The sequence below is a fragment of the Athalia rosae genome, chromosome 5, assembly GCF_917208135.1.
Source record: "Athalia rosae chromosome 5, iyAthRosa1.1, whole genome shotgun sequence".
NCBI classification, from domain to species: domain Eukaryota; kingdom Metazoa; phylum Arthropoda; class Insecta; order Hymenoptera; family Athaliidae; genus Athalia; species Athalia rosae.
This window is the reverse complement of record NC_064030.1, coordinates 3183281-3197013: the sequence shown is the minus strand read 5'-3', so window position 1 is coordinate 3197013 and position 13733 is coordinate 3183281. Positions and strand designations below refer to the sequence as shown.

The 13733-nt window shown below is 46.9% G+C and overlaps 1 protein-coding gene across 5 annotated transcripts in view; it reads left to right on the top strand.

The window, feature by feature from the left end:
• The window catches only part of LOC105692891 (paired box protein Pax-6-like), a 58041-nt gene that overhangs the window by 26383 nt on the left and 17925 nt on the right, over nucleotides 1-13733 (top strand). For all 5 annotated transcript variants that reach the window (XR_007278342.1, XM_048654987.1, XM_048654989.1 and 2 more), the window contains exons 5-6: nucleotides 7971-8176; nucleotides 8300-8409. Coding sequence is in view for 4 of the 5 variants with exons in the window: in XM_048654987.1 (XP_048510944.1) it covers nucleotides 7971-8176; nucleotides 8300-8409 (316 nt within the window). In the remaining variant the exon portion in view is untranslated. The remainder of the gene's footprint in view (nucleotides 1-7970; nucleotides 8177-8299; nucleotides 8410-13733) is intronic.

Below are 13733 nucleotides of genomic sequence, written 5' to 3'. Positions count from 1 at the left end.
AATTCCTGTAAACGACCCCCGCGAACGCGTATACATCGGCGAACGTATCGCGGTCACCTTTACCGGTTAAAAAATCTTTGATACTTTTGGTTTGTTTTTTTTTCCATATGTTTTTTCTTTATCGACGGGACACCGAAGCCTCGATGAACACGAGAATCTCTACAATTCGATTACCTTTTTCGATGTACACGGTAAAAATACGGATGTAAAGATTTCTTCTTTTTTTATTGTCTCGCGCGTGGTTAGAATTACTGCCGTATATATACGTTCGCCGTTTGTATTTCCACGTTTCACAGGGTTGCTGATAAAATTTGCGAGGGTGTCGTCGTTGCGGTAGAATCAGTTGGTGCAGGCCGTCGGGTGACATAGCCGCTAGGAAAAATACATAATGCAATAGCCGGACGTCTACCGCTAGCGCGACACCCTAACTCTAACTCGAATTCGTAAGTCAGGATATACAGCGGAGAGATGGAGATGGCTGGAAAGCGGAGGATAGAACGGGGCGGAAAACGACGGGAAAAAATAAAAACAAACAAAAAAAAAATTGCCGAGAGAGTAAAGGAAAGTAAAGTAGATCGTCGAAGGGAGTAGAGGAAAAAAAACGAAAAAACGAAAAAACGAAAAAAGGGAAAAGTAAGAGCGAGGGAAAAAGAGTTAGGAACTACATGCATAACGTAGTTCTCTCTACTACGGCCAGGCCACACCTCCCAAGGGTTTGTTTTTGTTCGATCGTTTTTCGTCGCCCGGGATGTAGAAACCTCCCCGGCGCAGGGGTAAGCATTGATTTACGCGTATATATCATCAAAGCTGTCGTAAGAAACAGCCGAATTCTCTCTTCCCTTTTTTCTCTCCTCATCTCACGTTCGGGAAATTTATCGGAGAGCGGCTACGCGGCGAAATCACGACCGCGTGAATCTGTACGGAGTAAAAATCTTAACGTATGCGGCGTGAATATCGTTCCCGGAATACGAACGAGCGGTTCTACCGCGCGCCGAGAGGAATCGAAACTTGGACAAGGGACCGAAGATCTTCGACGTCGATAACGTGCAGCGAAAGAACGAACGAACGAACGAACGAACGAATCGGCGGCCTGACCATGCGCGATACACGACAGACTACCAGCATGCTTCAGGGGATATTATATTTTTTCCTTACATTATACGCGTTATTAATATCCGTAGAACGCATGCAAGATGGCAAGCGGCGCACTGTCCGACCCGCTAACGTCACTGTCGTTCTTTAACCGCTGACTGCGTTGCAACCCTACACCGTACACCGGTCAGGTAAACAACGCACACGAGTAGAATACCTACCTGGGGTAGACGGGGGGGGGGGGGGGGGGGGGGGGGAAAAGGAATCGAAAAAAAACCACGTGCGTGAAGAGGTGGACGGTGGTACCACGCGTCGCGTATCGACTGGCTAGGTTCACCTCTCTTTCGTTGGCCTCAACGATAAAGAAATCTCGTTTCTTTGAAACGGGAGGAAAGTCGAATATATACGTACTTCAGGTTTGAGGCTCGTGAATTTTTTGATCGGGACCATCGAGAAACGCGGTTCGCTCGCTCGCTCGTTTTAAAGAGCTGCGCGTGTGTATACGCAAAAATTTATTATGGTATACAATAGACCTTAGTTAAAAGTATCAAATTACGTTTTACGCAAGAAAAGAACTGGCGCGGAGCTCGCTGGCCTAGCGACCGACGATAAATTCCATGTACACCTAATTACTCGTTCCTCGTATTTTCAATTTACGATCTCGACCCGCGATCTAGAAAACTACGCTCTACGTGTGGCCTAATAAACTCGATAATTATTACACACGCATCGATGCACGCTCCGCGAGAACAACAATTTATTTATGTTGATTAATTTTCAACGCGATCCTCGTGTCCGAAATCTACGGTAGATCGTTGCAACGGCTTCCGAAACTTCGCGTAAAACTTAACGAACGGCGACAAAAAAAAAAAAAAACTTCTCAAGTATCAAAATCTCATTCTGGCGCAGCACCCCCGAAATATTTCTAGCACACGCGTACCGCCGGTACACGCCAGACAATCGGGGAGCAACAATTTTTAGACGCACCCCCCAAAAAAAAAAAAAGAAAAAAGAAGGCAATATCGCGGTACGCGTGGCACCAAGTTCCCCGTTTTCAGCTTCACCCCCCCTCCCGAGCTGACTGACCCCCTGGGGTTCTTTCGCTAAATACTCTTCGCGATTCATTCCTTTCTCTCATCCCTCGATTGGAGGACCGCTGACGCTGGCTGCAGAACCCGAACAGATTTCACGTACGTACGTATGTACGGGGCGATGATTACACGCGCGGTGATCTCTGATCCGTACGCTTCCTCGTCTCAATAACTCCCTTTCACTTTCTCTATTTTCATTTTCGTCCTTTCTTCGTCTCTCCGCGGTCTAAATTGGAAAATGCCCGGCGTTCCGGGGTCGTTCCATTTCAATGTAATTTTTTATCCCGCGTGTTCGGACAGTAGCGAGATAATTTTCACCCCCCTATTATTCGCGTTCTTCGAAGTTTCATTTTTTTTTCTGAAATTTTCTTCGATTTCTTTCCGCCATCCTCCCGGGTGGACGCGACGACGGTCCGTCGGCCTCAGATATTCAAATGCGAAATGACAGATTAATGAAAATTGCGCAATACCTCGGCACGCGTGCAACGCGATCGACGCGAACGACATAACGCGTGAAGTTGAGCGAAAATGAACTCGTACGGGAATTGATACTCGGTAGAAAGAAAAAAAAATGTTGGGGGACAGAGAAGAGAGAAGGCGAGAGAAATGAAGTCAGAAAAAAAAGGAGAGATTAGAATCGACGCGCGACCTTTTCAAATATAAAATGCAACAGGGGGATGATACGGATATAAATTGAGGGGGGAATGATGATTTGACCGGGCGAGATTGAGTCGTCTGAATGCACCGGGGAGCGACTGGGGCCGAAAGCCTTGCCCGAATTTTTAACCCGCGGGAGAATTTCCCACGCACTGTACGCTCGCGAACCGGCCCCGACTGATCCTGGCAATACTTCACCGGAGCAACGGCAGCAGTTGCAGGAACAGAATATATATGTATATGTATATATCTATAGTATGGGTCTACCACACGCGCACACATTTATACACGGGGTGGCGATACCAGGGGTTCTTATGCGCCACTACAAAGCCGAGGAAACTGCAGGCAAACGCGCGTGTCGCGTGCCATGATTTTTTGCTTCTCATTCGTAACGAGTGTGTAATTTCTGACGATTACCGGGAAATTACATTTTCTTTTCACACCCTTTTTTTTTTTTTCATCTGTACTTATACACACGGATGTACGTACCCTACGTTAGCGGGACTGCACACCTGCTGCTTCTTTTGAATTTCCAATTACTATTTGAGAGAATTTTAGAATCGAAATCACCCGGTTTTTCTTCATTGGAAATATGAAATTTTGTGCTTGGATTATTGGTCGTTTCTTTTTTTCAAATTGATTTGCTTCGTTTTCTTGCTTAAGATAAGTTTGAAACCGAGTATAGAAAAAAGTTTGGAAGAATTGTACACTGGCCTATAATTTTTCGACGACCTGATTCGTTACGAGCGACGGTATAATGGCAGGTTAAGCAACGTGGGTTCACTCGGCATCAAACGCTCCGTGTAGGGGTTGCAAAACCATCAAGGGAGACACGTGCGTGCTATCATTCGCACCCCTAGCGATTTGATTTCGATCCGGGACGATTGCATCGCGATTCCCTCCTCTTTCTCCTTCTGTAACCCACCTCACCTACGGGTAAAGGTACCCACTGTCACTGCGGGGTGCCGCTCGTAATGTAATAACATACGATTACGGATTAGGAGGGATTTTTTATTTTAACGAAAATGACGCGTCGTAAAAATTGATATATTAAGCATGTGGTAGAGCAGAATTTGGTTTGGCGAGAAGGTTTTTTCCGTCGATGATATAACGGCGGAATTTTTGTACCGGGAATAAAGGGAACTGACGCGTATCGGAGATATGGATTATAGGTGTGTAAAAAATTGCGAATATCCGAGGGGCGGTTGATGCTGCTTATCCGATCCCCTGATATGCAGCGCATGCGACGAACGGAAGTCTCTGAATAGCGAGTTCCTATGATTCGTTTCTACGCGCCCTTAGCCAGAGCACGTACATGTATACATACATATATCTGTATAGTCGAAGCGTGGATAGCGCGTGTATCCGCCTTCCTCTTCCTCCGGTCGTCCCGCAGCTATTACCCTGGCGTCGTAGGGAGAGACAATATTATGACGTCTCTATCCGGCTCTCCAGTTCTTCGGCGCCCCTATATCGCCCTTTTCTATCCTCCCCCTATCTCTCTTTTTCTAAGGCCGCAGCGCCCTTCCCACTTTCGCACTTAGCACTTCACGCTTCATGCTAATTTTATTGATCCACCGCGTCACCGTACGCCAGCTCCTAGAAACTATACGCGGGTAATATGCATGGAATGAATCCTTCGACGATGCTGCCCTACAGACTCATTATATTCCCACACCACACCCTAAAAATAGTGTAAGAAAAAGGGGGAGATGCTAAACGGAGGGCATTAGGAGTTCGAGAATTTTTCGCCCTATTGTTAGACGCATGCGTACGTTCTTTTGACTATGGAATTTACAATCGCTAGTTGAGAAATTTCTTATTCCCGTCGATCTACGAATTGTTCCTATCGAGATACTTCAATTTTTTTGCTCTGAAACGCGACAAATTGGCGATAACTCGATGAATTTTGATCATAAAAAAAATCATTTTTTTAATTTGGTTTAATACGCTTTTCTTACGTAATTTGACCTCAGGAAACCGAATCTGAAGGAAAAATTGATCTATCTTGAAAAATGACCGAGTTATCGCCAATTTTCAGCTTTTTGGGGTCAAAAATAAAAAATTGATTTTTTAGTCTATCTTGATGTAATTTGAGCTCAGGAATCCGAATCCGGAAGGAAAATTGATGTATCTTAAAAAATTACCGAATTATCCCCATTTTTATGCGATTTTTGGCATAAATTTGAGGATATCTCGAAGGGAAAAAATCGTAGCTCAATTTGGACAACGGATTCGTGTTCCTGAGGTCAAAATACGTAAGAAAAGTGCCATACGATCAATTTTAAAAAATAAAAATTTTTGGTCAAAATTTGAAAAAATCGTAAGGGGTACCCCTTGGAAAAATCTCAAATTTTGGCCGAAAATTTTTATTTTTTAAAATTGATCGTATGGCACTTTTCTTATGTATTTTGACCTCAGGAACACGAATCCGTTGAGAAAATTGAGCTACGATTTTTTCCCTTCGAGATATCTCCATTTTTCTGCTCCAAAAAGTGAAAATTTGGCGATAACTCGGTCATTTTTCAAAATAGATCAATTTTTCTTTCAGATTTGGTTTCCTGGGGTCAAAATACATTAAAATAGCACATAAAATAAAATATTTTTTTTTGACCCAAATTCGACAAAATTTCAAGGGGTACCCCTTGGAAAATTTTCAAATTTTGACCAATAATTTGTGTCAAAATTGATTAAATGACACTTTTCTAATGTATTTTGACCTTAGGAACACGAATCCGTTGGCCAAATTGAGCTACGATTTTTTCTCTTCGAGATATCTGTGATTTTCCCCTTTTTTTTATCGATAAATTGGCGATAACTTGCTCAATTTTAGAGATGGATCAATTTTTCTTTCAAGTTCTGATTCCTTCGTTCAAAATATTCAATAATACCATAGAAAACCTCAAAATAATGTCGAATTTTCCTCGCAATTTTGAGAAAAATCTAAGGGCATGAGCTTTGCGTATAAAAGGATAAATACATAACGAACGTAAACGAAACTACATGTGTTTTAAATTGTACGGCGTAATTCTATAATAATGCCGTTCAATTGGGGCCATCGCTTCCGTTCAACATTGTCGAGTGGAGGCATATGACCCCATAAAGGTCTGGAGTCGAGTCCGGAGCGAGCAACTTCGAAAGTGTCCTTAAACGTCGGCGAAAAGAAACGGCGAAATACACAGAAAACAAGATTGAGTGACGTGAATCAGAACGGTGAAAAAAAAAAAGGACCGATCTCCGCTGACGTGCGTCGCTCGACTCGACTCGGCGAGTGACGTAAAGTGCGTACGTTCGGTACTCGGGCTAGTTTTTGTCACCGCGTTTCTTTTCTACGATTGACAGCCGCGGAAAATAAGCTCATTGTTGTAAGCTCGTAAGCGACCCCTTTGGCGCAGGACGCAACGCATCTGACCCGGTGGTGCCGCCGCGCACGAATCTCGTTACGCGTTACCTCGTGAATCGACGCGAACCGCTAAAACATCGTCGTGCGTTTCACGAGGGAGGAAAATTCGGACTTCGTCCCTCGAAGATGCGGAGCACCCTGTTCTCGTCTCGCACCATTTTACCGCGCCATTTTAACATGCTCGGAGGCATTAGGATTTTCACAGGATCGTCCCGATTTCGCGTCAGGGGGTTGGACACTTTTTCACCCCCCTCCGATTTTCTCCCTTCCCGAAGGAAGAGTTTGCGGGTACGGGGTGGAATGCCGTACCTACAGGGATTCAGGACTGTCGTCCCGTATCAACGCTACGGGACGGTGACACCAACGACGCCTCTGCGTCGAGGATCCAGCGGTGGAGTATCTGGCGTCGGTACGCCGGGCGACGTCGGGACGCCCGGCGTGTCCTACGTACGTACGTCGGGAGGGAGGGAGACTTTCACGGGAAATCGAGAGTAGAGAAGGAGACGTATCCTCCCGACTCGCCGACGTCTCCACAGCCAATTTCAAACGTAATCCAGAGCTTGTCCGACTTCCGGACACCTGGTGGTCCACGAGCTGACGTAGATCGGGCAAACGAAACAAACCATCTCGTGCTAGAAGGAACAAACTTTTCCAATTATTATACCGCGAGGACGCGATTTTGTTTCATCCCTTTTTGCCAATAATTAAAAATAATTCGCACCTCGGGCGAGTGCGGAGTGCAGGGGAGAAAAAAAAAAATAAATAAAAAGATGCGACACTCGCGTCGTAACGCATTTCAGGCGAGCCGGGAGAAAAGGGTCAGGAAAGAAGACGGGAAGATGGAGAGAAAGAGCTGCGGTGAAAAACCCGAGAATCGAAAGAAAGAGAGAGAAAAAAACAACAAAAATACACGAGCGGAAAATTTCTCATCGCCTAATAGTACGGTGGAATGAATGCGGACCGTGTATCACGTAGGTATACGGAAGAAGAGGAGGTGGATGGAGGAAATACTGGAAGCGTCAAAGTCCCCTTGGAGAGAACAAAACTCACGAGGCGAGGCGTCACGAAACGTGTAATTCTGTTGCTAGAAGAAGTAGCTGGCAGTTTTACCATCGGGATCGGTGGTGCGGTGACGGTGCGGAGCGGAGCGTGGTCTGGCGCAAAGGAATCCCCCGCGTTTCAGAGGCAAATAAATTCACCTCACTTCCACCGGCAGCCGCCGCACTACCCCCGTTACTCGCGGCAAAACCGTTTCGCTTTAATTACCGTTCCGCACGTTATATACGTTCCATCGAACAGACCTCCCCCAACCCCCCAACCCCCCAACCCCCTCCCTACGTACACACACGGTTATCCCCATTCGTTATAAAATCCTCTAGATTTAGCTCGATTCGCAACTGAACTTATTTATATAACTACGGAAACAAAAAATCACCAACTGCGCCCCGATATTACCCAGAGACCCTTGTACCCCCGGTCGTCGTTATTATTGTTACCGTTGTTCCAGGTTCTTTTTTATCACCAGAGGTGCCTCAGGAAATACGGCTAAGTGCCTGGCAATCTGCTGAATTTTTTTTTCTCTCCCTTCTCTCCCATCACATCGATTCTTTTCATCGAGATATTAATTCCGGAATTCTCACTTTTACGCTCGTTGTACGAGATGTGTGTGTCTGAACACGAACGTGAATTTTGTTAATTAATATTTTGCTCATCAATTATCTTTTCAGGTCTCGTCGATCAACCGAGTTCTCCGAAATCTCGCCGCTCAGAAGGAACAAACGCAGCAACAGCAACAACAGCAGCAAAGTGTCGGGGTCGGAGTCGGAGTCGGTGTGGGCGTTGGGGTGGGCGCTGGAAGTCCGGCGGAAAGTGTCTACGACAAACTGAGGCTATTGAACGGTCAGGCCACCGGATGGCCGAGACCGAATCCATGGTGAGATATCGACATTCTTACCATCGAATAATTAACACGAAGCGGAGACTTTTCTGTCATCGGGGGAGTCGGCCGAAAACGAAGATGAAAAATTTTCAAGTATCCGTTCGTTTTTCTGTTCAGGTACCCTTCCGGTCCCGGGAGTCCGTTTCCGTCCCTGCAGCCCAGTCTGAGTCCGAGTCATTGTTCGGCGTTGCCACCGGACACAGCGGATATCCTTCACGCGAAAAAGGGTGAGCGATATTCGCTTTTATTATTCATTTTTTTTTTTCGTCGAACGGTATGGAAAAAGATTCGCCCAGAGTTATCCGCACGGATGATAATGGCTCGAGTGCACTCGTGGCAAAAATGAAAACCGCAACTGGGTTTAATTAATTAATTAAATCGCTATGCGAAACGGATGAACACGCATATGATAAATGTACGTTACGTACGTACATTATATATATGCATACGTATACGGCGAACGATACGGCGGGCGTAATTCCAGCGGTTAGCCGCGCGTAACTGGCCGTGTACCCCGTGTACGCACTTAGCCCAGTATCGGACTATAACTGCACACGCGTAATACGTGCACCACGATATCTGGACGGCCGTGTGTAGTTGAGGGGAACACGTCGGCCGGTACATAGAGAAAATCCAAGCCACGCGTGCACATGGCAGAGCTTTTGGAATATAATTGTAATTCGGTGGGCACTGCGGTGCCCACCAGCATCACCGGTGCCCGCCATCACCTCCGCACCCACCTCCGCCCCCGTTTTGCTTCGCCGTTCCCTTTGGCGGCACATCAAACGGAACTCCTTTGCGGGCATTTTTTTCAGCATCACCCAGGGTGTGTCACGGCCAGTGGCGTCGGTGGTTGTATAAACGAGCGGTTACTCGACGTTGCTACATTTGTTCAGAAACAAAACGGCGGATGACGAGGATTTTTCTTTTTTTTCATTTCATTTCTTCTCTAAGCGAGGGGGTCAGCGGGCGGGGTGTTTTTTGTATTTGTTTTTTTTCGGTTTTTCAATAATTTTCGGGAATTTGTGGAGCGAAAAAAATGTATAATCCGGGCGAATATCAAAGCGCTCGCGTCGGAACGTCAACGAAATAAATAATAAAAGCGCATTTTCCGAACTGAACCCGAAGCCCTCGTGATTCTCAGCGCGGAGAATATCTCCTCGGGGTTCGGGGAGCCAGAGGGGGTAGGGGAGAAGTAGTACGCGGTTGCGGTACGTGGGCAATGAAATATGGCAACTGTTTCGACCGCTCAAAAGCACGTGAGCCCGCGGGCGGGATTTATCAGCGATAAAGCGAGGCGAAGCTACATTGCGCGGGCTGGATGCGGCGGTGATGCGCGGGGTTCGGGAGTCCGCAACGTCTATAGGATAACTAGAACTTGCTGCCTTTTTATCTCCCTCCGCCTTCCTTCCCTCTCGCGCTCTGCCTCGTTCGCTGCGAAGCCCCGGACCCCCCTCGATTCCGCTTTGCCGGAGTTTTGCCGGAGTTTGCCGGGGCGGAGCGGTTCGTACGGCGAGAAAGATTCGCACCGGGGCTCAAATCTGCGGATGGAAGGCTACGGCGCTCGCGAAACTCCGAAGGGAGCGACCGACCCGAAACGTTAGATCCGAACCGGGCGAACGCCTCGGGCGACCGGCGCGTTTCGGGAGCCAAAGAACCCCAACCAAAACAGATTATCCCGCAATCATCGCCGCATCAAACTTTAAGCATTTGATTGCTCTTTGATGGTATACATGGGAGATATATACGCGTCGTATATACGCGGCGTATACGTTATACATCTGAACGGGTCGCGGTTTTACCTATGTACGTTCGAGTGTACGCTCTTTCGAGTTTCTCCATTTTTACCTAGAATTATTTGAGAAGGAATAATTTCGAAATGTGAACGCTGTCGTTCGTTAAAAAACGAAGGAACCTCTGCGATCGAAAGAATTTAGAATGCAAGTGCAGCATCTTCTTTTTTTTTTTTTTTTACTACAACTGTTTTCGGAAGAACCGTTTCCGAGCGAGGTGTTAAATTTTATAGGGTCCTCCCGTACGGCGGTCCCCCCGTTCGTTTATAATAATCGAGATTGCTAGGTACTTCATCCTGCAGAAAAGTGAGAAATGAAAGATATATCAAAGAAGAAAAAAAAAAAAAGCAGCATAGAAAATGAAGCAGCGTAGATGGCGACCGTTGCACTGCGAGATATGGGCGAAAAGTTCACAATGGAGGGCCGTGGCGCATTGTCGGTCGTATGCACACATAAGGCCGCTCTCGACTCGCGTAAGAACGGAGCTTTGGAGCTGCAGGTGCATCGCACATCGCAGGAGCGACTAACGGCGTCGCGTCGCGTCGCGTCGCGTCGCGTATAATATCCGCGGAGATGCGAAAACCAATGGAAGAAATTTTACCCCGCTCACAGTTCAGGGGCTGAAGTGAGTGAAGATGAAGGGAGAGACTAGTCCCGAGGCTGCCTGCACGCGGAACTGAGGTATAATATACAAAAAAAGAAAAATAAAAAAGAGAAAAAAGCAAAGTATACCAAAAAAAAGAAAGAGGGAAACTCCGTTGTGCGATCGGCGAGTGGTACAACGGCCCTGCAGTGTATATACACGCATCCGCGAAGGGGGTACAAGCGCGGGTCGTTCGACTATTGTTTCTTACCTCGGTGGCTCCCGGTGTGCGAGGTATATGTGCGCTTATATCCATATACCTACGAGTACGCGTCGCCTGTGGAAGAGAAAAAGTTAAAAAAAAAAAAAAAAAAACAAAAAAAAAAAAAAAAGGAGGAGGAGGAAAAAACAAACACACCCGTGGAGCGAACGTCGTGAATGAGTCCTGGCAACTTTCACGACAAGAAAGCGATGGAAGAGTACGTTGCATTTGTGCACACGGGCGGTGCAGTACCGGCAGTATTTTCAAAGAACCTTCCGAGACCGAAGTGGACCCCGAACAACGAATGCTTATGGATATATATGTAAGCTAAGGTTACGACGTCTGATGCACGCGTACCTCGTCATTTTCGCACCGAGAGTACTTCCTTCCAGGAGATAAAGGGAAACCACCTCGCCTTCGGATACGGTATTTTAGCGCATCCATTATTCTTATTGACACCCTCCTCGATACAAGCGAAGCACACGTTCGCGTCCGCGTCATCTTCGATGACAACGAATTCAACGACACGACGTGGATATTTCACGGATCCGTGAACCATCCGTATCCATACCGACGGATAAGACGCGAGACAAAAGGCTCTTCGACGCTTCGCATATATACATATTGTCTTTACGATTCTCGAAGTGTTCGGATGTTGTAAAAATTTCCGATCCACGTAGAGAGCGTCGGGCAAGCTGCGACACACACAGCGCGATGTGTAGCTCGAGCGTTGTTGTACCGAAAATAAAAAAATTAATGGATAAGAAATAGAGGGAGAGAGGAGAATTCTATCGTCCACGTCGTCACGTGATATAATAAAACATGTATTCACATGATATTATTATGGGCTGTCCGCACGACGCATATAGTTACGATGGCGGGTATACGGGTGCGCGTGTATCGGTGCCTGGTATAGGACAGATCGTATCGAAAGTCCGGTTCGTTCGTGGAGTATATATATATATATTTATATAATATAAAAAAACGAGAAGTAAGAAGAAGAAGAAGAAGAAGAAGTAGAAGAAGAAAAAAAAGCGATAGACAAAGAACGCGAAGCGACGGAGCGAGGGTAGCGGTAAAGGAAGGAAAAAGACCCTTGGCTGTTGGGTAACCCGAGACGTGGCGGTAGGTCGGACAGATTGACGTTGGAGATAAATCGAAACGAGGAGAGACGTGCGACGAAGACCAGTTGACGCTGACCGACGCGACGCAACACCGACTGACGAGAAACGACGGCCCAACGACCCGCGAATCTCCGACGCTAGACAACATCGGTCCAGAAAATCGAGAGATATATAATACAACCGTGAAAAAGGAGAGAAACTAAAACCCTGGAATATTACACCGCTGCGTCGGATGAGAATAAACCGAGAGAATTGAGAAACAATAGAATTTAGCGAACGACCGAACTGAAAAACCGTTTCGTGGCGATCGAAAACTCTGGTGTTTCGAAACCGGGGAAAACGCCAATTTCGTAAAGTCTCTTTGTCAACGAACAATAATTGTCGTTGAAAATCGCGCGATCGTCCGCTTTATTTATTTAGCTACGACTCCGCCGTCGCGTTGAAAGAGGAGAGAAGAGAGAACAAAAAAAAAAAAAAATATATTGGAGCAAAAAGAACTCTGTGCGGGGGACGGAGAATCGGTTCGTATGTGTGTATAATTTGTACCCCGTGAGTTTGCGACTCTGCAAGGGTTCGCGAGAAGAGCTTAAGAGGTAATTCTGTCGGTGTGATGTATCGATTGGCATTACCAAGCGAATCAGGCACCCGGGGGGGGGGGGTGAACGTGATGCGGGAGATCGCGAGCTCGCAAGGGAAGAAAAGACGCCACGCACCCTCGACCTGCGGAAACAACTCTTTGTCAGTCGCGCCCCTCCGCACCGACAACGGGCTCTTTCCCGCACACGCGGTGTCCCGACAGAAAATCCCATAACGCGCGGCACGACGGGAAAAACAAAAATACGTGTACACGGAGATCCGAGTTAATGAAATCAACGGAAAACAGGGTTTCTTTTCAGGTGAAATTATACAGGTGGCGAGAAGAATCGGGAGAATCGATCGCTCGGTCGAATTCTTGCCGCGCGAATCGCACGAGTATTCGTTACGAAGAGCCGTCGAATTTTATCTCGCGGTATCAAACGCTCGTTCCTCCTCTCAGCGCTGAATCCCCATTGGTGGTTTACACCCAAATTTCGGCCTCGAATAAACGCCCCGGTTATGTGTACTCGCCCGCTAACCGCAAAGCGCGGACGTTAAGCTTTGTACTTCGTGTTGCGCGTTTTGTTTCATTGCAGGAATTCGTTCGTGAAACTTCTGCGCGAATTTAACTCTCCGCCCCCGCCCGGTCCGCCCATCAAAACTCTCTATAACTGGACTGCTCGTTTTAATCACGGTGGGAAAATATACGGAATTCCGAACCATGTAACCGTTTCGTACATATGTACCTGCGTCTCGCTACGATTAAAGCGTATCTATTACATGGGTGTACGGAAGCGCCCGCGTTGCGGAGGAACCTTCGCGATTATTACCCTCGCTTCATGATTCGCGACGAAATCTAATGAATTCTTCCGTCAATCGAAAACTCTTGCGAGACCGACCGGGGCACCGGGGGCCCTCGGATCTCCTTGATTAAGACGACGTCTGTATTCGGGACGTACAGCGGCGAAGGCTTAGTTAGCCGAAAGCTCATTGTCCTCCGCGCGCTTTAGAACCGCGTATTGTGTTTTCCGGTTCTGTTATACACGTACCTGCGTGTGTGTGTATAATACGTCACGCGGGCTCTAATATCGACGAGTTATTTGCGTACGGTGTGTGACGGGATGCAATTGTGTTTTGTACACGTAGGTAAAACGGGCAAAGTGTGCGCGGCGCGTCGTACAGATTATTATACGTGCGTATAATCACGATGTGC